This window comes from Gopherus evgoodei, chromosome 4, assembly GCF_007399415.2.
Source record: "Gopherus evgoodei ecotype Sinaloan lineage chromosome 4, rGopEvg1_v1.p, whole genome shotgun sequence".
Lineage (NCBI taxonomy): Eukaryota > Metazoa > Chordata > Testudines > Testudinidae > Gopherus > Gopherus evgoodei.
Window position 1 is genome coordinate 142,310,709 of NC_044325.1, and position 27,548 is coordinate 142,338,256.

At 47.8% G+C, this 27,548-nt stretch overlaps 1 protein-coding gene across 5 annotated transcripts in view; it reads left to right on the forward strand.

The window, feature by feature from the left end:
* The window catches only part of TMCC2 (transmembrane and coiled-coil domain family 2), an 84,428-nt gene that overhangs the window by 38,082 nt on the left and 18,798 nt on the right, over positions 1–27,548 (forward strand). The window contains exons 1-2 of one of the 5 annotated variants that reach the window (XM_030561564.1): positions 5,197–5,392; positions 9,746–9,888. The exons of 2 other annotated variants lie outside the window; for them this stretch is intronic. In XM_030561564.1, coding sequence (XP_030417424.1) covers positions 9,814–9,888 — 75 coding nt within the window. In that variant the 5' untranslated portion in view covers positions 5,197–5,392; positions 9,746–9,813. Of the gene's footprint in view, positions 1–5,196; positions 5,393–9,745; positions 9,889–17,753; positions 17,823–25,439; positions 25,794–27,548 lie in introns of those variants that run through there. 2 more of the 5 variants (XM_030561567.1, XM_030561565.1) reach the window with 2 other exon arrangements.

Genomic DNA, 27,548 nt, shown 5'->3' on the forward strand with positions numbered 1-27,548 from the left:
ACATCGCAGCCAGTCCCAGCATGACTGGATGGGCCATCTTTCTAAGCCTGTTGCTACCTCTTAATTGCCTGGTGAGGGCTGCTTCTGAGCATTGTGGGAGCTTCTGCCAGCAGGTTCGAGTTCTCGTTTGGCTGTGCCTAAACTTCACTAGTTGTTCCTGTGAAATTTTGTCCTGCAGGGTGAGGAAACTGGCCTCGATCAGCCGCTCACACGACGTTTCTCCCATCATGGGCTGCATCTCGGTCAAATCAATCTGTTCATTTACAGGGCTCTCAGCATCGTAATAACGGTGGCCCAGATCATTAAAAGTATTTAGGCTCCTCAGTCCTGTTTCAGGACCCGAGCGCCTGCAGAATCTATGGGGTAGAAAATCGGCCTCTTCTAGGTTTGCATCCAGCCTGGAAACAAAGCCATAGTGGGAAGATCAGAGCTAAGCAGATTTGAGCCTTGAACCCCTAATATTGACAGGTGCAGGGCCGGCGCTACCATTTAGGCAACCTAGGCAATGGCCTAAGGTGCCAGAATTTTTGGGGGGTGCTATTTTGCCGGGGGGGGGGCGGCACGTGGGTCCAGTGGACCTACTGCAGTCATGCCGGCAGACAATCCACTGCTGGAAAGGCTCCGGTGGAGCTGCCGCAGTCATTTCGGCGGACGGTGCGCTGGTCTAAAGGCTCTGGCGGACCTACCACAGTCATGCCTGCGGCAGGTCCACCAGAGCCTTTAGACCAGCGGACTGCCCGCCGGCATCACTGCGGCAGCTCCACCGGAGCCTTTCCAGCAGTGGACCGTCCGCCGGCATCACTGTGGTAGGTCCACCAGGGCCGCGGGGGGAGTGCGAAATGGCCGTCCGCCTAGGGCGTCAGAAACCCTGGCACCGCTCCTGGACAGGTGTGTTTTCAGCAGAGGGCTCAGGGAATTAGGCATGTGAAATCCATTTAACAGTTGTACGGACCCAGGTGCTGGACTGAAATATTACTCCCCATGTGTCTGATGAAGTGGGTATTCACCCACGAAAGCTTATGCTCCAATACATCTGTTAGTCTATAAGGTGCTACAGGACTCTTAGGCCATGTCTACATCTAAAATTTTGCAGCGCTGGTAGTTACAGCTGTATTAGTACAGCTGTATAGGGCCAGCGCTGCAGAGTGGCCACACTTACAGCAACCAGCGCTGCAAGTGGTGTTAGATGTGGCCACACTGCAGCGCTGTTGGGCGGCTTCAAGGGGGGGTTCGGGGAACGGGAGAGCAAACTGGGAAAGGAGACCAGCTTCGCCGCGGTTTGCTCTCGTGTTCCCGAACCCCCTGCAAACCGCAGGGAAGGAGACCTGCTTGCTCGGGGTTCGGGGAACGAGAGAGCAAACCGGGAAAGGAGACCAGCTTCGCCGCGGTTTGCTCTCGCGTTCCCGAACCCCCTGCAAACCGCAGGGAAGGAGACCTGCTTGCTCGGGGTTCCGGGAACGAGAGAGCAAACCGGGAAAGGAGACCCGCTTCGCCGCGGTTTGCTCTTGCGTTCCCGAACCCCCTGCAAACCGCAGGGAAGGAGACCTGCTTGCTCGGGGTTTGGGGAACGCGAGAGCAAACCGGGAAAGGAGACCTGCTTCGCCGCGGTTTGCTCTCGCGTTCCCGAACCCCCTGCAAACCGCAGGGAAGGAGACCTGCTTGCTCGGGGAACGGGAGAGCAAACCGCAGCGAAGCTGGTCTCCTTTCCCGGTTTGCTCTCACGTTCCCGGAGCCACCCAGCAAACCGCAGGGAAGGAGACCTGCTTGCTTGGGGCTCCGGGAACTAGAGAGCAAACCGGGAAAGGAGACCCGCTTCGCCGCGGTTTGCTCTCGCGTTCCCGGAGCCACCCTGCAAACCGCAGGGAAGGAGACCTGCTTGCTCGGGGAACGGGAGAGCAAACCGCGGCGAAGCTGGTCTCCTTTCCCGGTTTGCTCTCGCGTTCCCGAACCCCCCTGCAAACCGCAGGGAAGGAGACCTGCTTGCTCGGGGTTCCGGGAACGCGAGAGCAAGCTGGGGAAGGAGACCAGCTTGATTACCAGAGGCTTCCTCCTTCCACGGAGGTCAAGAAAAGCGCTGGTAAGTGTTTACATTGGATTACCAGCGCTGGATCACCAGCGCTGGATCCTCTACACCCGAGACAAAACGGGAGTATGGCCAGCGCTGCAAACAGGGAGTTGCAGCGCTGGTGATGCCCTGCAGATGTGTACACCTTCAAAGTTGCAGCGCTGTAACTCCCTCACCAGCGCTGCAACTTTCTGATGTAGACAAGCCCTCAGTTGCTTTCTCTAAAAGAAATTTCAGCAGCAATTGTTGGTCACTCCTATGATCATTAGGTGGCATTGTTACTGCATTGCTCCCTGCATCAGGGCTGCTAGGGGGATGTGTGTCAGGCTTCCTAATTCAATTGTTTTAGCACAATTTAAACTAGAAATTCAGATACTGTGGAAAAGTGTGTATGTGTGTGTGAGAGTGAGTGAGAGCTGGGCTGTAAAGGGTGCAATTCTGGTTTACACCTAGAAGATTCCAGTCTGGATTGAAGGCCACAACCAATGTGTGAGGACTCATTGTGGTTCCTCACCTACCTTACAAAAGCAGAGCAGTTTGAGCCAGTTGGCATTCCCTGTGAATGGCTGGAATAGTGGCGGTGGGCTGTGGGGAGCAGGGTGCAGGTCAGAACTGAAATGCGGTGGCAGACATGTGAGGAGAGGTGGGACTGGAGTAGCAGAATTGCAGATCAGGACTGAGGGGCAGTGACAGAGCACAGAGGGGACCCAGGGCTGGAATAGCATGGGTGGGTAAGGATCAAAGTGCACTGGCAGAGCCATGTGGATGGGGAACCTAGAACTGGAATCTCAGGGAGCATTGCAGGTCAGGATTGAGGCGCATCGGCAGAGCTGTCCCAGGTGTCCGTTACTGGAATAGCAGGGGTTGTTTCAGGTCAGGGCTGAGGTGCATCAGCAGAGCTGGGTGGAGAAAGGACTTGCACAGGTGGGTTTCCTTGTTATCCAGAGAGAAGAGAGGACATTGATGCTGGCTTTGTAGAAGTCTGCTCCCCACAAGCCATCTTGGGAGGAGACAGAGCAACAAGAGAAAGAGAGTGAGGTGGAGAGGAAATGAGGGAGAGGAAATGCAGGGAGGAAAGAACCCAGAGATAACGAGGGTCATGTGGCTGTCTCTGCTGTTCTCTGAATGCCCCCTCACACTCTGAACACCCCGAGAGCCCGCTGGCTGGGTGCTGGCTGAAGACAGAGCAACCTCAGGAGGGCAACTGAAAGTGTCCCTCTCTCGCTGTGGGGGCTAGAGAGAAGAGCCATCATAAGAGACTCATTGTATACTTGGCCTTTAAACCCATTTTTTTAGCTGTGTGTATAGCACCCAGCACCAGGAGACCTCAAGGTGAGATAATCACGAGAATACATAAATTGTTGTCCTGAGGCAGACTGGCCCGATGAACTGGGGTAGTTGGAGTTAGCTGTGCTGAAATATGAAATATATAATGTGAGGGCCTGTAGAGCTATGGGGCAGAAGCTAATCTCAGTAGCAGCACCACTGAATTTTTTGTCAGAGCATTGAAATGCTTCAGTCAGGCTCCTGGCATGGCTGCCCTTGGCTCTCTTGACAGGATAAAATTACAGTAACAAATGACAGCACCAGCTGTGGTCTCTTTTCTCCTCCTTCCTCCTCCCTCCCCGCCCCCCCCCCGCCCCACAGCAGTGATACCTTCATGCTTTTCAGATACTTCAGTCATTAGACAGGTGGGGGCTAATACTTCAGATCGGCTTCTGAGTAGCCAGAGAGATCCATTTCTGAATGTATTGTAATGGATCAGCGTTATCCCCAGTTTAACTACGTGGACACCAATAGAATTACTCCATGGTCTTGGGGAATTTGACCTGATGAGTTTATACCAAGTTGTTTCAATACAGAAACCTGAATACGTCTCAAACAGATACAGTGACTGTACACAAGAGTTAGTTGGTCCAGCACTGAAATTTAATCACCTCTGGTGTGAAGTGGGGTGCTGTATTTTGGTTGCAGTAAACAGCAGTCGGGGATGAAATTGCGTTCTCTGTTTACACTAACTCACAAAAACAGGAGAGCTCCGTGGTATTCTTAATATTCTCCTCCTGACCCCAGCGTTCCCCATTATTGCTTACACTCTCGCCCTGTTCATGTAGTCTCAAATGTAACGAAGGGCAACCATTAGCTTCACGATCATCTTTTCTTCTTAATCAGTCGCCACACCCTCTCACCCAGCTGCTTTCTTTGTGCCGATCCCTGCGTAAATGGTATTTCCTGCCTGAGGATTCTGAGAGTTTGGGCGGTTTTAGGGGCCCTAAGGGTCATGGGCTCCCACATGAGTTCCATGTGGTTTCCTATGTGGCAGGTCTTGCATATGAAACCTTAAAAATCGAGCTCCTGTGTGTTGTCCACATTAAAGGCTCAGTGCCAATAAGTGCAGCAAAACAGAGAAGAATTGAGACTAGAGCCCAGGTGTCCCGATTCCCACTCCCTCTCTAATTTAAATGGAGTATCCAGATGCCCTGTTCGTCACACATTTTCTGTAGCCTTCTGAATTCTACCCAGTCCTTTGTCATTATGGGGCTGTATTTGCTCCTAGTTCATTGAGCCCAGAAATTCTGGAAAGACCAGAGTTATGACTCTGCTTTTAAGGCCTCATCGAAAGCCCACTGAACTCGATGGGAGAGTTTCGTTGGATCAGGCCCTTTAACACAGGGATTGTGTTCTGGAGAGACCTCCTTGGAAGAATTATTCCCCAGATATTGGGTCACAACCTTTGCTCCAGTTCCTAGCTGGTCTTATATGGAGACCGGGTATTACGGAAAGCTCCAGCCTGGTCCCGGTAACATTGAGGACTGGCCATTTCTCATCCTTGAAAGGCCTGAGAGGTCGTCAGTTCAGATAGCTCAGCCATCTGCAGTGCAACTTAGGGCGGAGAATTCAGAAAAGTTAGTCAAAGTTCATCATTTCTGACAAGGCGCGTTCTTGTTGGCTGTGACGGACTGGGCACAGCAGTGGCTCCTTCCTCAGCGCCAGCTGGCATCTGATGGAATTAGGTTTCAAGGGGTGGGGAGCTTTCCCCCTTTTAAGGATCAGGTTACGTAGAACTTGTCAGAATTAACAACTGTCCAGTGAAAGATTATGCTCCAGAGCTGGAGAGAGCCAGAGGGGTTTGCACGTCAGGCAGTGACTCCTCCTGAGTCAGACTAAATGCTGAGCAAATTCAGGAGGGGAAGAATTTAAAGCCAAGAAGATGGTGAAAGGAGACTTCATTTCCAGGAGGCAATTTTGTGTCTGAAGAGTGAGCAGAAATACCCCAGTGCTTAGAGCTGTAGGACAGGGGATGCCAGGAATCCCGGCATCCTTGGAGTATCCTTTGCCTATTGCTTGTAGCTTGGAATAAGATGGGAGCAGAGAGTAAATCAGCTGGCTTAGATTGAAACATGTTCAATGTTGGATGGACCCGCTAGCACAGAGGAGCCTCGTTAATTCACCCTAACCGTTGGCAAACCGAAAGTGGATCGTGTGTTTTATGAAGTAAGGTGTCAGCTAGCGAGCGTGACTTAAATATATGTATATTTTCAGGATGTTGAATCCTATGATGTTGCATTGCTGATTGAGTCTGACAGATGTGGTTTAATTTTAAGGGCCAGATCCTCACTAGAGCTATTACACCACCTAAGGATTTGGCCCTCAATTATTTATAGTGTAACAATAAATGTTCTTTTGTTAAGGAATAGGGACCAGTTGTTTCCCGGTGTAATTCCTTAGAAGTCAGTGGAGTTACTCCGTGGTTGAATATAGGCCGTGAAGTCATAGAACCATGAGAACTCACTGCTGTGCTCCTAGCTGTTAAATGTTTACTCAGCAGTGGGAATGAGAGCACCACTTTTGTAAGGAGAACGATCAGGCTGGTGGGTTAGCAAAGAACAAATGAGCAAGGTTTCATTGTAGTGAGATGCCTGGGTTTTAGGAGTAAACCGTAGCAGCAACTGGATAGGTTGACACAGCCTGGGACACTAATAGCTGAACGGATTGAGATACCAACAAATCATGTCGTCAGAGCACATTTTAAAATTGTAAAGAAAATAGAAAGTCAGTCTCCCTCTTGGTCGCATCAGAGTTTGCTTGGTGATGATAGTGAAATCATCACCAAGCAAACTCTGATGCAACAGACACATAGCTGTTCCCAGTGCAATTTTGTTTGACTTTTAAATACCATTTTTGCTAGGAGAAAGCATGGTTGTAGGCATAGAATCCAGGCCAATGTAGGAAGGAGCCTAACGTTACGCTCTTATGCCTACATTTTGCACTAAATAAACACCCTGTGTTTCAGCAGGGCAAAGCATGCACAAATTGCACTGAAGTCAATAGGAGCTGAGGTGCTCAGCATCTTTTAATGATTAATAATAATAGCACTGTGGATCTCAAAGCGCTTTACAAAGGTCAGTAGCATTGTCCCCACAGGTGGGGAAACTGAGGTGCAGAGAAGGGAAATGACTTGTTCAAGGTCACCTGGCAGGCCAGTGGTTGAACTGGGAATAGAGTTCAGGTCTCCTGAGGCCCAGTCTTGTGCTCTATCTCCTAAGCAACACTGCCTCCTAAATCTAACCTGATTCACGTAAGTACCTATGGACTCTGCTTCTAACCATGGCTCAAGCTTCATGTGGGATTTTGGGCCAGTGTGCCTCAATTTTCCCATCTGTAAAATGGGGATAACTGTTTGTGAGGCTTAATTCCTTACCCAAGTAGGCAGTGCTCAAGGGAGGCAAAGGATAAGTCACCCCAGGACCTTCGGAAAATGTTAGTGGTTTAAAAGTCACAGAGAAAGGGGCCAAGAGTAAAACCATTCTTGAGGAAAGAAAACAGTATAAAATGATGTAATCTGGCCCCTGCCTCATGTCCCCACCCCCTTAGCTGGAGAATGTAAATTGATTGCAGCAGCAGTGTCAGCCAGACCTGGGGAATTCCTGCCACATGCCTTTCTTGTGATTTCATAACAGCTGCAGAGCTCAGGGATATTTCATGCTGAGGTTGGTAGAACAAGTCCACCCCAGCAATACCTCGCAGATATTTAATAATAATGAATAATACCCATGTTGCAGGGAAATCAAAGCAAGCAAGGCAAGTGAATGCATTATAGATACAACGCCCTCAGCATGGATTGTTCTTTGGATGTGTCCTTTGAGTGCTTCCTCCACCCTGGGAAAGGAGAGATCAATTCATCGTGTCTGCTTGTTTTATGATTCTTTTCTGAAGTTACGGGGCCTGTTCTCCCCTCAGTTCAAGAGTGCAGCGTCCATTAATTTGAATAGAGTGTACAGAGACTGATCTAGCTGTTTATGAGCGGGAGCAGAGTCTAGTGAGTAGAGCAGTAGATGGGCAGGCCACACCACTAGGTTTTATTCCCTTTCAAAGGGAAGTGTGATAGAGCAGGGGCTGGAAGACAGGATGCTGCGATTTTATTCCAGGGTCTGTCACTGGCTCCCTTGTGACCCTGGATAAGTCAGATAGGGACACATATTGTCAAGAGTGGTTTATAATTTCTGGGTGCCCAACTTGAAACAACTTGGGCCTGGTTTTCAGAGGCACTGAGGGTCTGCCAATCCAGTAGAAGTCAATGGGAGCTGTAGACCATTTCTTAAAATGAGGCCCAAGTTGTTTTAAGTAGGGCACCAAGAAAATTGAGACATCAGAAGCCACTTGTGACCTAGACTTTCTACACCTCCATTTCCCCATCTGTAAAGTGACAAGCTCCTCCTGGGGTATCGTGGAACTTAATTCATTCATGCTGGTAAGGTGCTTTGAGATCTTTGGATGAAAGATGCTAGAAGAGGTCAAAATTAATTCACAAGAAGAGGCCAGATACTGCTCATCAATATTCTCATTTAATTAATCCTGAAGGGCTTGTCGCTACAGTATCAACGCACCATGTAGCAAAGAGACTTGATGTTGCAAAGCTTCTTTTGACCTATGGCTGTTGTTTGCCATTCCAGTTAAGGCTACAAGAGACTATGCAGATTCCTTTGAAAAGTGCAATCAATATAGATTTGCATTGTATGCAGATAGCAGTATAAGTCAACTCACGTAGTCCCAAAGCTGACTTGGCAAGATTTTTGGTGGTGGACAACAGTACATTCAGAAACTCCCAGGGCCACGTTGTTCTCTCCTCTACATCTGTTGCAATTCAGTTCAGACAGGTTTTGTGGCTGAGAGCAGAATTTGGCTCTCAGCACCCAAGGCAGAATGAACAAACAAGGGTATTCCTGTACAGCGACTAGGTTGCCATTAGACTCCTCACCCCCGTTACATTCACAGCCTGTGTCTGTCCAGTTTCGTCCTACTTCATGGTCCTGTCTACACTAGGAAAATGTCCTACAAATCCTCCTCTGTCGCTAACGCCAACTAGTCTCCGCTGCTGTTAGCAGCCCTGGCGCTAGCTGAGCTTCGGGCTGCCATGTCATTTAACACTGCTCAGAGCAGGACTAATTGCCATGATGCTTTAAACCCCACCAGCCCTAAGGCTGCCAGTGTTTTCTCTCACAGAGCTGACCAAATAGTAGCAGTGGGGGCAATTTTCCAGAGTTCCCCTAGTGCCAGCAAGGCCTTAAATAGCATCACCCTGAGATCCACCCAGGAAGTAGCAAATCCCACACTTAAGGGATCATCTTTGACTCATCTCTGCAAAAACATAGACCCAGTTTACCACATCTGGCTGAGTCAAGTATAAGCCGCCCCCTCATACCCACTCTCTCCACAGAAAGAACTCCCTTGGCATTTGAACACTTATTTCTCAGTCAGTCAAATCCTAAGGCCTTTATTGGGGCAAACCTTCCCTCAGAGTCAGTGGGAGTTTGTCCAAAGGCAAAGGATGAAGTCAACCCTGCTGAGATTTGAAGCTGTGAATTTTTTCCCATTCTTTTAAAAGGAGAATATTTTAATTCATTATTTAATTCATTACTTCATTATTACTAGTGTCCCTGGACACCAACTGAGATTTGGAGCCCATTGTGCCAGGGGCTGCATCTACATGTAGTATGAGACAGTCCGTGCTCTGAAGAGCTTGTAATTTAAATGGATATCATGTGGGAGAAGTGAAGCATTTATCTCCATTTTATATATGGGGAACTGAGGAACAGGATAAATTAAGTGAGTTGCCCAAGGCCACACAGGGAGGCCGTGGCAAAGGAGGGAATTGACCATAGCTCGCTTTTTAGCCCATTTCCTTAGCCACAAGACTATCCTTCCTGTATGTCTGCGTGGCTCAATTAATCGCTCTTTGCAAAATACCATACAAGAGAGAACTCTTACTTTGCTGCTGGTAGATATCTATTACTGCTAGCTCCATGTGGTGGAAGGGTTATCCCATAATATCTCTGGTAGCTGTACTGTTAAATATCACTAGATTTTTTTGTTTATTTCTTAAGCTGCCTCTCACGGGAAAAGGACAACCTGATCAAACAAGCTTGACAGTGATATTTGTTCTCAGAATGCAGTTGGAAAAGCTAATGTGAGAGAGATGGAGCGTTCTTTCCAGCACCCAGTCTCCGGGTTCCCTCTGTTCTCACTGGCACCAGCCTGTGCTAGTTGTTCTTGGCTGCTGATACAGAACCTTCAGTTCCCCACAGAGCGGCCTCTGCACACATGGCTTTCTTTTATTGTAGATATACCTAGTCCCCCGCCACCGCTCACCCTTCTAATCCTTAACTTCAGCCGTGATAGAGGGAGAAGAATTTGCCAGCACAAGGCTTACCGGCCAGACGCTTTGTAGAAGCCACTGGAGCATCCTCATGCCGGAAAGACACCCTTCCGACTCCTGTCCTGAGAAAAGGGTATTGCTATTAAACTCCCTAGTGGGAGCCCTTGTAAGTACATCCCTCTCCTCCTTCCTGCTTCTGTGCTTGGACAAGGAAAAGATTTTCAGGGACCAGCCTGGAACCTGTGCATGTTAAGTAGGCTGCTAAGGGGCTGGCTTTCAGGTCTATAAGGAGCCCAGCTGCAGCATTTTAGGGCCCAGGCTGGGAGATGATTTGTAATGCTTGGAGCACTAGGGCTGACAGGTCTATAGAGGGCTGGGGTGACTGAGGAATAGGAGTGGCTCAACTTGCAGATCTCTGCATATATCATTATTGTGGCCTCAGGGAACCCATACATTTAAGGACACAGCTTTCTCACCTTTTTGTGGGGAGTATTTGGCTTTTACCCTGTTGCAGAGCTTTGCCATGGTTTGACTTTTTAAATGACGTGTGTTGATTTGGAAGCTGCTCTAAACTCATTGAGTACCTCAGGTGTTTCGGCTAAGCCCTGCCACAGCATTTGGCAGCTTGGGGGAACGGTCTTCTGTCAGTGTGGCTGAGTGCTCTTGAAAGTGCTGGGTGTGTATGGCTTGTATTGCTAGATGACCCTTTGCTTATTGTGGATGGTTGGGGCCAAGGTTTCAATAGAGCTCAGGGTCAGATTTTCCAGAGCTCAGCACCCAGTGTGCACCATGCTTCTGAAAATCCAGCCACTTCTTTAGGTGCCTAAACAAGATTCAAACTCTTTTGAAAAATCTGCCTCATATTAGCAGGGCCTGAAATACATACGTAGCTCTTGCAGTGGTTTATGTCTGCTAGCGAGAGGCCAGCTAAAGATGAGGGGGAGCCTACCAGCAAGGCCCATGGCCAACACTCTGGTGAAACAAATCCACTTTCCCCATCCTACTTGCTGGGATCCGCACCAAGGCGCTGTCCCTGTGGGGCCAAGTAAGAACCAGCTCGATAAGGTCTTTTGAGATGGCAGTGTGACACTGGTTAGAGCAGAGGCTGACTACTCAGTTCTACTCCTAGCCCTGATGTTGGTGCGCTAGGTGATCTCTGTGCCACCTGGGGGTAGTAATTCTTACCCACATCGTAGGGAGGTCATGAGGCTAAGTGAATGGATGTGTGAAAAGTGCAATCAGTCCCCTTGATGGCAGACATCGCAAAACATTGGCACTAATGTGTCCTCTAAGTCCTGCTAACCTTGGAGAAGTTAAAATGTTAAGAGGAAACATTTGTGCATGTTCCGTCCTATCAGGCCAGGAGGCCCAGTAACCTCCTTTGTGCTGGGGATGTCAAAACAGGTGATCCCCTGTGACTAGACCTGCCCCCGAACTTGAGACCATCCATGAACATATAAAGCTGCTTTCCAGGTTCCTTCAGATGCAGGCTAAGTGTAGGATGTGATCCTGAGCTCTGGGACTTTTATCAGTGTTGTTCAAACGTCCTGAGGGAAGGCCTGTGCATCTCAGTCTTTTCTAAATTAACCCAGAAGAGCCTGGCAGGTGACATGGGATTTGCATGTGTTCCGTGGGACTGGCTCCCAGACTAAGGAGGCTCTCAATAGCATCAGAATTAACAGCAGGGCCATGAATGGAGAATCTCAGCTTTGAGTCACAGTTTTAATCACCATCCCGTAAAAGCAGGGATAAGTGCATCCCCTACTGGCTGTAGTGCATTTGCTCCAGTGAGTGAGAGCAGAATTTAATCCAGGGTTTCCCCAGAAAGCTTAACAAAGAAGTGGAAGTTCAGCATGGGGCAGGGAGGGGATTTTCAATGCATGTTTCAGGTGCTGGGGGATTTTTCCTGGCCTGCTGGGAATTGGATATGGTGGGGGGATTTAGGTAATATCTTCTTTTCTATCAGGAGTGGCAAACCCAAGAGTGGAATTAAAAATCAAAAAGTTTAAAGACTCTGTTAACCTGGGCTTTTGAATTATTGAGGTGCTGGAATCTCAGCAGAGGGTTTCCAGTCTGTGTCAAGCAGGTTAACAACTGCACTCTCTATTGCTCAAAAAGCTGCATACCCAGGGACATATGTATTTGGATACCTGTGAGTTTTGCTTTTCATGTGTGATATAGCCAAACATCACCAACTTTTGTCGTTTGAAAACCAGATCTGAATTTTGCATCTCTGTCCCTTCTCTTGTTCTTATGATCTCTCCTGATTCATGTGATTTATTTTGTCAGCCTTTTCCCTGCTTTTAAGCCACACACCAGAAAAGGAGAGGATTGAATTGTCTTTTTAAAATGTGTCATGACAGATCTGGAAAGCCCAGTGTAACTAGTTGGCAGAATTCCCCCCATGCTGGGGAAATCCCTGTGTGGCACAGAGCTGGCATAGCTAGCCCCTGCATCAGCCACCTCCTGGCCCCCCACTGCCTAGGCTGGGACATGATTAGAGGAAAGAGGGCAGGGCCAGAGTGACAGCTTCAGTCTAGAGGTCCCCAGCTAGAATGTTTTGTGTCACTGTCACTGGGTCTGAGATTCTTTACTCACATCAGTTCCTGGTGCCAGCATGGGTCATTTTCCTCACAGCAAGGTTTGGCCATGGAACCTGACAGGGAATGTCACCCAGTAGTTAGAGCAGTTGATGGTGTTTCAGGGCTACAGGATTTTGTTTCCATCTCTGCCACAGGCCCAGTGTGGGCAAGTCATTTCATCTCTGTGTGCGTCAGTTTCATCAGAGGGGTGTGAGTCTTAATGATCACGTGCTTTGAGATCCTGAGATGAAAGGCACTGTGAGTAGACCGTATTACATGAACTGCCATTAACCATCTTAATGCTAGAGGACTCTACTTCTGACAAGCAGACGCAAACCAGGTGTGCATAGGGATGAGTTCTTCCCTGGTTTACACCCTTGCCCAACTTTGTGAGGTAGCAAAAGTAGTACTGAGGGATAAATATGGACCCAAGTATTCTGATCTGCCAGTAAAGTGGTAACCTCTGACCACTGGGGCTATTGCTGAGGTCAGATTCTTTTTTATACAGAGAGCAAGTTGGAGATGTTATTTTTTTGTGACTTTGTTTCCCTCTTTCTGTGAGCAGTTTGGATCCCACCTTCTTTGCAGAGCCACCTTTTGCAAGGATTAACTATCTAAGGATGCTTCACTCCCTTTCAAGATATGCAGAGTAGGCTGCTGAGGACCTGAAGACCCCAGAATGGGAGAGCTGCATGCTGGCATTTATAAGGAACGGTTCTGCCAGCTGGAGACTGGCAGGTTGCAGACAGTTTATGGTCTCTATACAGCCTGACAACAGGCCTGCTGCTTTTGTGGCTAGTTCCTCCTTTCACACTGGTTAGCTTATCTGCAAATTGCAGGCATTCCTTCTATTAAATAATGCAGGCAGCCAATGCAGGGACCTATCCTCAGACCTGCCAGTGGGTGTATGCTTCTTAAAAGGGAAATGTTCCCTCTTAGTTTGTCAGAGGACAGCCTCCATCTGGGGTGCCCTTCGGTGGCAGTTGTGACAGAAAGACAACTTGACAAAGGGTCCCCTGTTCTTTGCAGGTAACTGTCACTTCAGACCTGAGAAACTCATTGCACCAAACACACATCTTGCAGGATATTTATCCCAAAAGAGTAATATGTAAGGTATCTACCGAAAGCTCATAACTTGTCAAGATGGCCACAGCACCACATGAACACTGGCCTCAGTTTCCCCTTTCTATAGCCCAGGCCAAGGAAAATTGCCTTTCTTAGCAAATTCAACCGCTTTCATACATGTAAAATGCCACAGTCTGCAGATCCCTCATAGTAAAAAGAGGTCCTCCCCAAGCCCTGAAGTGAAACAAGGTGACAATGCAGCAGCTTTTCAATCCCATTCAATGGTCACCATGCCAGGGTCACTGACCCGAGAGTCATTAGCCACTCTGGCCCTTGTTCCAGGGCCCCATTCTCCATACCATCCACCTGAGAGCTCCAAGAGCAGCTTCTCGCCCACAAGTCTTCTCCTGTAGCCCCAAGTCAGGTCTCCCTCAAGAGGGCTCCCTGCAGTGTTTCACCCCCAAGGCCTCCTAGCCTGTGAGTTTTACCCCTGCTTTGGGGGACCTCCCTCCAGAGTCAACCCCTTGCTGCAGCCTGGCTCTCACTGACCACCCTGGTTCTTCACCCCTTCCTAAGGCCCCCTACATATGCCTTCCTGCAAGTGGGCAGGGTTCCCCAGCTCTAGCTGGAGCTTCCACACATTTCCTCAGCACCCATCACCAGTAGCTCACAGTTATGGCTCTCCTGGTTTCCTGCAGCTCTTTTCCTTGAGTAACTCTGCTACTCCTTCTGTCTCTCCTCCGTTCTCAGACAGGTCACACCTTGCCTTTCCTGTCTCCTTTCCCTTCTCTGACCCACATACCTGGGAAGCAGATAGTGAGTCACAAGGGCTCTGAACACTACTCCCTCTTAAAGGGGCCAGCCACTCTTTAACATGTTTTTCTTTTTAATAGAATATAAGAGTTTCTGATGTGCGGGTTTGGTGGTGGCAGGATTTGGGGAGCCCACAGGCCCAGCACATGGAGGCATGGGGACTTAGGGTCAGGGCATTTGTGAGGTAATAGATATGAGTCTCGAGTGCTGTTGGGGAAGAGGTTGGTTTTATGCTGCCTGCACTAGCAAGTAAAGCAGGTCAGGATCCATTTCCTAGTGTAGACGGGGCCACAGGGAGCAGCGACAACGCTGGCTAGAACTTGGCCTAATGTCTTCCATTCCCAGGTTGATCAGAGATGGAATAACAACACGCAGCACTGCTCAAAAGTGGGTCACAGTATCATTATTACCATTTCACAGATGGGGAAACTGAGACACAGGAAGGGGCGTGATGTCTCCAAGGGTACTCAACCAGCTGACCCTACAGCTGAGAACAGAACCTAGATCTCCTGAGTGAGTCTGCTACTGTACCCACTGGACCAGCTTGCCTTCTAGAGCACTGGTTTTTTTAACCCATTCTGGTGTAAACAGGGGAAGCTCTGTTTAGTGTAGAATAGGCAAGCCCCAGTGACAGCTAAATATTTTATCCTGCACTTTTCTTTCCATTTAGCTGATCCCCTCCTAAGTAACTCCCTTCCTCCCAAAAAGTGGCCCTAAGATGCCATGTCCTGCCATAACATAGTTCAGCGTGCTTGTGTTTTATAACTCTTTCTGCGCCTTGGAGCTCTCTTGTTTGTTTAGATTGTAAGCAGTTTGGGACAGGAACTCTGTGTTTGTACAGTGCCTAGCAGAATGGGACCCCATTCTTGGATGGCCCTTGGGCACTCCCGAAATAAACATGGTTAATAATAAGTATTCAATAGAGTTGCCACCTTGGCTGAAGTTTTCTGCCCTGGGGCAGCAAGACAAAAATTCATGCTGAGCGGTTGCAGCATCATGATGTTACAGTGCAAATAAGCTGTGTGGGAATCTACTTGGTCTTCCCCATTCAACGCATAACTGAGACAAGATCGGCTCATCGTTTTGAAATGTACAGTTAAATGCATTGAAAAGAACATCTTGGAAGCTGTTGTCTCTAGTAGCTTTTGGGGTGGTATTAATGGAGAACTGGAAATGAACCTTTGCCTTTGTAGCTTGCATGATAAAAGTGTTTAAATACTTCTGAGATACATTACTCCGTTGACCTGGATTTTTGGACATCCCAAAGCTTGGGCGCATTTGGCTCTGGTGGTTTCGTTTGCGTCACTATAAAGAGCTGGGTTTAGATTCCAAACTCCCTTAAAGTTTGGGGACATTCAAACCTAAGCCTAGATTTTCAAAAATGGCTAGTGATTGTCAGTGCACCAACCTGAGACACCTTAAAAGGGCCCAATTTTCAGACCATTCTGAGCACCCGTCCTCTGAAGTTCCGGTGTCTCAAACTGATCACCCAAAATGGAGGCACCCATAATCATTAGAGACATTTACATGGTGACATGGTGTTTACTTTGGGCTCCATCTCTAACTACGGTGAAGCTGGTCTCCTTCGGGACATGTCTACATTTGGAGTGGGGCGTGTGAATCCCAGCTTGAGGAGACACTTTCGCTACCTCTCGTCAAGCTCGCAAGCTACTGTGTATAGATAGGGTGATTCACTAAGCAGGGAACACTGAAGCATCACACTTTCCCTTATCTAAAAAGACAAAATCCAGCCTGAGAAAAACAAACCCAACAACAACAAAATGACTTATCAGAAAAATACCTCTACCCAGCCGCTTGTGTCAGGATTAGTTAATAGCTTTGTTGCTCCGTTCATTGGGAAAGAACTGGGGCTCGCTTGCTGAAGAAATGCCAACATGTTCACTCAGCAAAGCACAAACACATCGATTGCAGAGGCTGGCTCAGGTGCCCATGAGCTACACCTGTCACAGGAGAATATGGCAATTTATAGAAACAAACACATTCCTCTTCCTAAATTGGTAGAGGCATTTTCTCCCTCGTTTCATCCCTTATTTGTCTCCATCTTGTCCTCATTTACAATTTAAAAAAGAAATGAAATCAGACATCAGAAGAGTGAGATGGCACTAGAACAGCTTTGGATCTCATGTCTGCTGTTAGTCCCATGAAATTCAGTGGAGTCACATCAGTGTCAGAGTGAGGGTATGTTTACATTGCCGGCTGCCAGCTCAAGGAGATGTAGTTGCGCTAGCTCAATACAAGCTCAAGCACCAAAAATAGAAGATAGACGTGGCGATGCGAGCGGTGAGGTGAGCTAGCCACCTTGAGGACGTACCCGTTCGAGACCATAGGCACGTAATAGTAATACACGCTGTGTTAAGTGCTCAGGCAGTACTGTGATAGGTGCAGTACAAGCACCTAGATACACAGGTAGTTAGTTAGATACTATGTCTCTCTAAGTGTTTAGCTAATACAATGATTGGGATTTTAAACAGCATTGATAGAATAGATATACTGATTCAGCAATCTTTAGTCGGGCAAAACAGCCTGGTTCCAATCCTGCAGTCCCTATGTCACGGAGTGTGGGAGGAGACAAGCCCTGCACCCCTGGTTTCTTGCGATTCACCATGACTCTCAGCCAGCCACTAAAACAGATGGTTTATTTAGATGACAGGAACACAGTCCAAAAGAGGTCTTGCTGGTACAAACAACAGGACCCCCTTTAGTTAGGTCCATCTGGGAGCCTCAGGGAGGCCACAGCCCCATTGGGAACCCCAAGCCCCGTCGGGGCGCCCCTCTCCATTTCCCAGCCAGCTCCAAACTGAAACTCCCTCCAGCCGTCTCACTCAGCCTCCCCCTGGCTCCTCCCCCAGCCTTTGTGTCCTTTGTCCAGTTTCCCGGGCAGAGGTGTTACCTGGTCTCCAATCCCCCTCCTGGGTTCTCATGTTACATGCTCCGGTATCCTCCCTTCCCCAGTGCAGACAGTTCCAGCAAAACCCCTGCAAGCTTCCCAAGTCTATACTTGTCACTCAGTATTCAAAGAATACATCAAGAACATTTCCTCTTCGTCACACCCTACTCATTCCAAACTTCCAGGGAATTCAGTGGGAGCTTTGAGTGCATTGGAATTGTGGAACAGAGCCCTAGTTGTTTAATTCTAACTGGAGTCAGTCTAATTAGTCTGACCTAGCTAAATCACTCAGGGCTGTGAAAAATTTTCCATCCTGGGCGATGAAGTTAGGTTGCCCTAATCCCCTCCGTAGACATGGCGAGGTTGACAGAAGAATTCTGTTGACCTAGCTACTGCCTCTCGAAGAGATGGATTAGCTGCAGCCACGGAAAAACGCCTTCCATCAATGTGGGAAGCACCTACACTATAGCACGGCAGTGTAGGAGCTGTGCTGCTGTAGCGGCTATAGTTTAGACATACCCCTAGTTCCCTCCGTCTCTTCTAAACTTTGCAGGTAATTGGATGGGCATGTTCCCCTAGCCAGCATTTCTCAGCATGGCAGGGAGAGCTGGCTGCACGATGTATCAGGTTTGCACTGGCACATCACATTCCAGTTCAGTTTGTCTAAGGCGAAGCAGCAGAAAAACCCATGTGGACTAACCTTTGGGTTCCTGTATCCTTCGTGAGATGGAGGTAGGTCTTGGCAATTGTTGATCTTACAGTAATGTCGAGGGAAAGATCATTATAAAATGGACATGGATTTGCAGGGGCAGTCAGTTGTTACATTTCTAATGCTTGTTGCAGAACTGAGAAAGGCTTCTATGAATAAATAAAATCAGCTGGCATGTTTGATTTCAGGGCATCTGTGACTGTGTGGAAAGCTCTGATTTCAGCTCCCCAGATTAAATAAAAGAAATACTCTCAAGCTGGTGAATTGGAGGAGGAATCTGTTACTATCTAATTTTTTAATTTTTCTCCATAGTTTGCTCTTGTATGCTAGGCAGTGCTGCGGCATTAGCAATGATAGTCAGAGTGCTCAGGGAGTAGGGGTGAGGGTCTGGGCATTTTGGGCTCTGTTCCTGGCCATGGAGGGAGAGTGTTTTACAGCAGTGAAGAACTGGGAATCAGGAGTGGGTTCTGTTCTCTGCTCTGCGAGGTGAATGTGGTTAGAGCAGTAGAAACTTCAGGTCAGGACTCCTGGGTTCTATTCTCTGTTCAACTCCTTTGCGAGGCGAACCCCTTTGCCTCAGTGCATCCATCTGTATGCAGGGCTAATTATAATGACCTAACTCACAAGGCTGTTGCAAGGATCATTAATGTCTGTGAAGTGCTTTGAGATCCTCAACTGAGCAGTGCTATGGAAGAGTAATGTAGCATTGATTACAGGAAGAGCAGGCGCCAGCAACAGTAATTCTTGCAGTCTTTGGGGTTGTTCCATCGAGGGCAAAGAGCCTCAAAGGTTCCTCACTATACAGAGTAGGACCCTGTGGTGCATTCACATTATATCATCAAAACCACTTAGTCCCTCAAGGGACACAAAGCACTGCTGTGTGACTGGATCAGAATGGTGACACTTTACAAGCCATTTTGCACAGGTGACCATCACTACAGAACCTGTGGAGCTCTTTCAGTTGATTGACCGTTTATTAAAACATTGGTTAATCATTTTATAGACTACTCATGAATGCATGCTCAGTGCACAGCAGGACCCAAACCATTGTACCAGAGAGGCCACAGGGCAGCACAGAATCCTGGAATTCAGCTCAAGAGAGCTCGCTAAGGACCCAAAAGCAGCTGTCCACTCAAGCTCTGTCCTCCTAGCTTTCCTGTGTCCAAACTGCAGTGACATCGTAACAACGATAGTAAATCAACGTTGCATAACTGTGCTCCTGCTGTGGCCTTTAAGGTAATGTTTGCTCAGCTTATTAGGTGGAGCTTTGTGCCAAACTCTGTTCTCCTGGTTCAAACTGTGTTTGTAAGATTCATTTTTCCTCTTGTATCAGAGGGGTAGCCGTGTTAGTCTGGATCTGTAAAAGCAGCAAAGAATCCTGTGGCACCTTATAGACTAACAGACGTATTGGAGCATGAGCTTTCGTGAGTGAATACCCACTTCGTCGGATGCATCTGACAAAGTGAGTATTCACCCATGAAAGCTCGTACTCCAATACATCTGTTAGTCTATAAGGTGCTACAGGACTCTTTGCTGATTTTTCCTCCTGCATCCCACATACTCACCAGATGCACACTAAACCTCCACTTCCTCCTTAGCCTCCCTTGGGAAACAAATGGAAGTTTAATTTTGCTTTGACTTGTGAAAGGCTTTCCTCGTGTATGGAAAATGCGGCTTTCAGTAATCCCTCTGTTAAATCCACTGAGCAGTCATTTAGGTTTGCTGGGATTAAATGGCATTGCCTGTTAATGGTGCTGAAAGCTGTACTGGCCTTTTGCTTAGAAAATAATAAGCAGGTTGGTTTTCCCTCTGGGTTGCTGTGCATGTGAGACAGAGCAGAGCTTTGTGAGTTGCATTCACCTGAGAAGGCCGTGTAAACAGCCCCGGACACCATATTCCTCTAGCCGAAGGACAAGTTGCAACATGGGGGGAAGCAGGGCAGGTTACTCCCATGCTTCCCCTGCTGGTATGTTTTAGCCCTGCCCTGGAGAAACCCTCTCGGGAGAGGAGACTTTGGTTTCCAGCCCCATCGACACCATTTTATCTACTGAGTCTGCCACCAGTGGGGTCTGCTAGCACTGATGGGCTGTGGGGTGTCACGTGTCCTCCACTCTCATTGACTCCAGCTGGAGTTGACAGCACTCAGGGTATGTCTACACTGCAATTAGAAACACACAGCTGGCCCATGCCAGCTGACTTGGGCTGGCGGGACTTGGGCTGGTGGGACTTGGGGACTGTTTTATTGCGGTGTATACATTCAGACTTGAGGATCCTCCCACCTCGCAGGGTCCTAGAGCCTGGGCTCCAGCCCAAGCCCAGATGTCTACACCTCAGTGAAACAGCCCTGTGCCATGAGCCTGAGTTAGCTGGCGTGGACCAGCCGCAGGTATCTAATTGCAGCGTAATCCTATCCTCAGTGCTGCACAGGATAGGCCCAGTGATGGGAGCTGTGGTGATATCGACCTCTTTTCAAAAGGAGTTGGACTGAATCCATTTCACATAAGCCACTGAAGAGCCAGCCAACCTGGGAGACTGGGAGGTAAAATGTCCTGTATCCTGCTGCCAGTTGCCGACCTGGGGAGAGGATAAGAACAAACAATACGTGACAGATATAAGTCCCATGGCTCCCTGTACTACGCGACGGTGATGAACTATAAGAAACTATAGAGAATGGAACAGAACCAAACAAAGAGAGCACAAGGCAAAGAAAGGGAGATGCTCAGCTGTCGAGGGCCAGCCAAAAAGCCCAAACCTGGCTGCCTAAAGTTGGGCACCTAAATGGAAATGGCCTGGTTTTTCAGAGACGCTGAGCCCCCACAGCTCCCATTGGCTTTGATGGGCTTTGGATCAAGCCCTTACTGAAGATTAGACCTAAAATGATCATATTTGTCATAGGCTGAAAATGAAAAACAAAACAACTCCCCAGATGTGGCTGATCGTTATGATTTTAAAACAGCTTTGCCCTGAAAATCTTGTACTACTGCTAGGTTTTTTTGATTATTATTATTATTCCATTTAGTCCGATTATATCACATGTGCCAGTTGTCTTGTCCTCTCACACACCCACCCACCTCTGGCATCTGCAAAGCCGCTTTCCAGATGAGAACAGTAATTGTTTCCCAGAATACATGACCTGCCACTGAGGCTCAGGTTCCTGCAAAGAACTTGGAAGCCAGAAATGAAGTGTTAATGTTCTATAGATTACAGTCCTGCCAAGCGTGATGTGGGGTTAGATTCTCATGGGTGCTTGTTTGTATGATCGTTCCTGCCTGCGCACGTGTGTGAAGCGTGGGTTGTTAGAAGCTGTCAGGAAAATTAAGGTTTAAGGTCAGCCTGGATCTCAGATTTATTTATCTGACAGTTGTCCCAACACCTTCTATCTTAGGGACTTAGCTGGCCCCAGCGGTGGTGGAACAATGTGTACATGGAGGGTGCTGAAAGTCATTGACCCAAACTGTAAACCCTGGATATTGTGGAAACCACTTCAAGCCAGGGTGTGCAGCAGAACCCCTAGTTCCAGCACCTGTGGCTCACCCCCAGCGCTGTAGTATCTGAGCACCTCACGATCTTTAATGTATGTATCTTCCAAACACGCCTGAGAGGTAGAGCAGTGCTGTTTTCTCTATTGCACACATGGAGAACTGAGGCACGGAGGGATTGCGTGACTAGCCCAACATGACACATGGCATCTGTGGCATCATAAGGAGTGGAACCTGCATCTTTTGAGCCCCAGGGTGGTGGTCTACCTCTGGCCAAACTTTCTTCACCAAACAGTCAATGAAAGAGGTATCCAGCCTCAGTGTCCTTGTAAACCTCCCTGAATGGTGGCTGCATCCCCTTTCCGGCTTATGAAGATGAGCTGCTTTGCTGCTTCCCCCCATGCTGTTTACACAGTCATCCAGAAGTCTGGTGTTCTCAGACATTTCCCCTTGATTCTGCCATTAGCAGCCAGCCTGCTTGTCCTGTCTCATTTTGTTAGCAGCCTTTCAGGGCTGTCCTCACGGCTCCAGCACAAGCTCTCGCTCAGGGGCTTGCAGGCTCAGCGCCCAGGCAGTCTGCGCTGCTCCGGTGTCAGTCTCAGGTCAGGCTGAGGAAGTCGCTTTCCGTGCTAAGCAAGGAAGTGCAAAGCCTTCCTGCACTAGGGTGTGGGCTAACAGGTCCAGGGAATCCCCCCACTCCACGCTCCTGAGCTATAGCCCCATGGAGGGGAGAAACTGCTTGGAGATTAAAGACTAAGACTTCATGTTATCCTCTACCATGCACAGCATGTGGAAGAGGGAGAGCACCAGCAGTAGTGCCTCTCCAGCTGGTAGGAGCATCATAGCTTAGGGGATGTGGTCTGAAGTAAGAGCTAGGGAGCAGCTCTTCCCCCCACCATGCTCATGTATGTAGCTGCAAACCCCCCTCTGAAGTGGGTGATTGCAGCTGCTATCATGGCAGCATGGGTCCCAGAGCTCAGGATGGGGACTCCCAGCTTCTGCAGAGGTTCCTAACTTCTCCAGCTACCCAGGGATCTGCGTAACTCTCGGGACATTGCAGCTTTGGGGCACGGAACTGTCTGTGAAGTGCAGACATCCCCTTCTCCCCACAGAGCAATTCAGGGCAAACGCCCTGGGCTGGATTCTGCCATGAATGATGCTAGTGTAATCCCAGAATAACTCCACTGACTTCAGAGGCATTGAGAGCAGAATTTGACCCCTCACTGGAAACCCAAGCTGTTTCCTAGTTTCTAGGCAGGTTTTCCTTATGGAGAGTGGCATGTGGACAAAAAAGCATAGATGTTGCTTTTGTTCTCTGGAAAATGAAGTGTCCTCATTCATGAGCACCCTTGTCAGGTTTATCATCGTAGGGCCTTTTTCTTCTTGTTGTTGCAGAAGAATTAACTCATAGCATCCTTAGACAATTGCTAGCTCTCTCAGTTGCTGCTGATTCCTGCCACTGTGATCTTTTAAAAGTGTTCTTCAATTCTGTTGGAAGTCTGCACCTGAAATAGCTCCACCGTCTGTTCAGTCAGAAGATAAACAAACCAGGCATACAGTCTGGAAACTGAGCCTGCTTAATGGTGTGTAAAGGGAACTGTTTAGTTGGAGACGCCACCAGACATCAGTGGAGATTTTTGCTTCTTACACATCCTCCAACTCCCTGCCTGGATCTCACCGGAGTCACAGATTAGGGTGATCGTCAAACCCCACTTCCCCACAATGGTGCGATGAGTAGCTATTCTGCTGATATAAACCGGCATAGCTCCATCGAAACCAGCGAAGCCTTACAAGCCCTACAACCGAACAGTGACTTACAAGGCCAGATGCTCAGTATGTTAAAACTAGTGCAACGTCCTCTCCTCTACATGGACTATTGGTTTTTATTTCAAGGTTCAAGGCTTCATTGCGAAGAGAAGTAAGGAAGAAGAACGTCCCTGCCCCAGTGAGCTCACAATTTGGGTGTTTATATCTGTGTAGGAGAGAACAAAGTCGGGACGAGGGGCTTCATTGTAATAGAATTCACACACGAGAGAGAGTACCCATTGGCACTAATGGGAGCAGTGCAGAGAGATAAGAGGCAGATACCATTTGTCAGGTAGAGCAGCCATGGCTGTCACGGATAAATTTGGTCCGAAGGTGGCCAGCTGCCTGCATTCAGTATTTCAACAATGCCAGCCTCCCGGTTTTAAGTATGTAATCCGCTGGGCTGTTTACACCATCGGGGCAGAGTCAGACAGAGAGAGGCTGTCGTCCTGCTGCCTGGTGCAGAGAAGCAGTGTTTTCTTTGCTTCGCTTCCCCCTTCCCCAGGCAGGATTATTCCCTTAGTGCTGCCTTAAAGTGACTTTGCACTGTCTGGCTCTGCCTCGTTTCCACATCAACCTTTTAACCTCAGTTAATGACATCGGTGCCCCAGCTAATTTAACAAAGCAGCGTGAAATGGGATTTCTTATTAAACGATTAACATAGAAACCCAACGACTTTGGAGCCGTGACCTCTGATGGAACTTCTCCAGTTGGACCTGCCCTTCTCTTTCTGAAAGAGACAGGAAGTTTGAATTATACATGCCAGGCAGGGTGTGGTACTCCTTTAATCTCCCTTTCATCAGTGCTGCTGCCTCTTTGATGTGGTGCTTGAGTCCAGGGACGTCTGTCTAAAAAGCAAGCATTAACCATGCTGCTTTGCATTAAGTGCAGTGTAGCTTCCATGGCTCCATGAGCAATTTGATTTCTCCATCAGAAGGTGTTTGGTGGAGCATTGTCTGGCAGTTCTCAGCATGTCTTCAGAAGCATCTGAGTGCAGTGCTAGGTCTCCACTAGCATGGATTGCTCAAGCTTGCTGTCTCTCTCGCACACACATATATATATGGGGGGTGGGGAACGTATGTGTAGGTAGAGATTAGAGAATTCTCAATAACCTGGGGCTTTTATTCTGGGTAATGCCACGGGGATTGGCTGGTCTCATCTGAACTTGTGAATAACCCTGATGCAGTATAACTGCACCCCTAAGTGAAAGATCAGGACATACAGGGGGTTTGTACTGATTGGGCTGGTCAAGGCTCAACCTTACTTGTAATTAAGAGTAAATCCTGATTATCTCAATAGGTGCAACCCCCTGTAGAAACCTGCAGGCTAGCACCAGTTGTTAGCCACTGTTGTCCAAATCAGTGCATTTAAAGTGACCCACACAGCTTCCACAGAGGCGAGTGCGTTGGGTACTGAGATATGGATATAGAGCCCTAATTTTGGCTGCTCACATTTGAACATATTAGCCTAGGTCTCCTGGGTATTGGCCACTAGGTCGCACTGTTTAGGGACCCAGGCCCAGATGTTTAAAGTTATTTAGGTGGTGGCGTGCTCCACGTTGCAATGCCTAACTCATTTCAGAGCATAAATCTCATTCCCAAAAGGGATTTCTGAGCCAAAATCCCATTGACAGTCAAGGGATTTTGTCTCCTAAGTGCCTGAATCACTTTTGAAAATGAGATTTAGGCTCCTAAATCAGTTAGGCGTTTCAATGCTTAGTGAAACAATGCTTAATACCTTTCAAAACCTGGGCCCTAGGTTATTTTCCATGCATTTGCTGTTGTTCTAGCCTCTTACTTTCTCCCAGCCTCATGGTCAACTAAGGGCCAGAACATCAGTTGATGTAAATTAGCATCACTCCATTGAATTAATCTGGCCCAGAAGTTTGGGAATCAGCCAGCCTTCCTGTTAAATGACCCCACACCCGCTACAGAAGATCCATCTCCAGAACCACTGCAAGCCAAAAGATTTTCAGGGCCATCTCCTATTGATATAGGTTTGTCATGCTGGTGACCTGGAGTATTTTCCAGTGCCTGCTTCCCCCCCGTCTCAGAGTAGGCTGTGTACTTGACAAAAAGAGGAATTAAATGACCCAGCCTTGGTCATAATTATGCATTTCATGGAAACAAAGTTGAGCAACTTCTCCAGTTAATTGCTTGAGCCCAGTTTCCTCTTTCAGCTTTCGTCGGAGCTGCTATCTTGGGTTGTTTTATTTCTTTTTTAAAATTGCTTTTATCCTTTACTGTGCATAGCAATATACAGCTGGAAAAAAATCCATTTCCTGCAGCTTCCAATTCCTGCCAGCCGATAAGAGACGAGGGTTAAGCCTTCCCTGGGCTCTTGGCCTGGAAAAGGACAGGAGCAACCAAATGGCTAAGAATAGCCTGGCAGCCGCAGTTTGTAAAGTCTACGAGGTTTTTTTTTTAAATGTGCTGATCTAATAACAATGAAGCAAGTTTGCAGCTCTCTCCAGGGTTACATATGGGATGAGTTTTGTTCCCGTGGCTTTCTGCCCCCCTGCCCCAGTGTACAGTAAGGCATCTGAAACAGAGCAATAAATGCTCTGGATGGGTCCCTGGCGTCATTTACAAACCCCAGACTGTATTCCCTTGCTGCTCTTGCTTAACTGGATTCTCCACGCTGCTCAGCCATGAGGATTGAACTACCATGAGACGGAAGAAGTTGGTGGATCCAGATGAAAAATGGAAGGTACCCTTAAATCCTGATCAGGATGGATTGAATGAGAAACTGTTGTTACTGCCAGCAGTTAAAGGCTGAGGGGTTGCTGGGTGTGATCCTGAGATGAGCCAAGTACCTGGCATTCTCAGCTCCTCTAAAGGCCATGCCCAGAAGGAGATTTCTTATTCTGTTTGTAGGGAGAGAAGTGAATGACAGAGGAAGAATGGGTATATGGTTAAGGCACCGGACTGGAGACCTGGTTTAAATCCCTGGCTCTGCCACAGACTCTGTATGGAACCTTGTACTAGTCATTTAATTTCGGTCTGTGAAACTGGGTAACAATCCTTCCTTTGTTAGCTTTTTGGGGCAGGGCTGCTTCTTGCTTCGTGTCTGTGCAGAATCTAGCACAATGTGGCCTCAACCTTGGTTGAGGGTCTCCCAGTGTGAGCATAATACAAATAATAAAGGGGATACACAGCTGGTCAGTTTACGGGGCATCGGGAAGTCTCGTTGTGAAAAAGGAAGGCAAAGGGTGAAATCCTACTGCAAGGTGAGTGCGTAACTGGTTGGGAAATCGTTTCCAGAGAGTAGTTATCAGTGGTTCACAGTTATGATGGAAGGGCATAACAGGTAGGTTCCCGCAGGGATTGGTTCTGTTCAATATCTTCAGCAATGATTTAGAGAATGGCATAGAGAGTACACTTACAAAGTTTGCGGATGATACCAAGAGGGAAGGGATTGTAAGTGCTTTGGAGGATAGGCTTAAAATTCAAAATGGTCTGGACAAACTGGAGAAATGGTCTGAAGTATATAGGATGAAATTAAATAAAGACAAATGCAAAGTACTCCACTTAGGAAGGAACAATCAGTTGCACACCTACAAAATGGGAAATGACTGCCTAGGAAAGAGTACTGAAGAAAGAGATCTGAGGGCCATAGTGGATCACAAGCTAAATATGAGTCACCAGTGTAATGCTGTTGCAAAAAAAGCCAACATTCTGGGATGTATTAGCAGGAGTATTGTAAGCAAGAAATGAGAAGTAATTCTTCCACTCTACTCTGTGCTAATTAGGCCTCAACTGGAGTATTGTGTCCAGTTCTGGGTGCCGTATTTCGGGATAGATGTGGACAAATTGGAGAAAGTCCAGAGAAGAGCAACAAAAATGATGAAAGATCTAGAAAACATGAGCTATGAGGGAAGATTGAAAAAACTGGGTTTGTTTAGTCTGGATAAGAGAAGACTGAGAGGGGACAGGATAACAGTTTCAAGTACACAAAAGGTTGTTACAGAGAGGAGAGAGAAAAATTGTTCTTCTTAACCTCTGAGGACAGGACAAGAAGCAATGGGCTTAAATTGCAGCAAGGGAGGTTTAAGTTAGACATTAGGAAAAAGTTCCTAACTGTCAGGGTAGTTAAACACTGGAATAAATTGCCTAGGGAGGTGGTGGAATTTCCATCTTTGGGGACTTTTAAGAGCAGATTGGACCGACACCTGTCAGGGATGGTCTAGATAATACCTAGTCCTGGCTTGAGTGCAAGGGACTGGACTAGATGACCTCTCGAGGTCCCTTCTGGTTCTATGATGCTATCCTGGCCCCATGGAAGTAGGTGGCAAAACTCCCACTGACTTCACTGGGGCTAGGATTGCACATAGAAATTTTAAAAAACCAGTAAAACTCCCTCCAGAGTATATTGCAGCAGATGGATTTCAATCTTGTGGCAAACAGTTTGTAATTCAATGACATTCTTGCTCCTAGTCTGTTACCATATATAACAATTATAGCA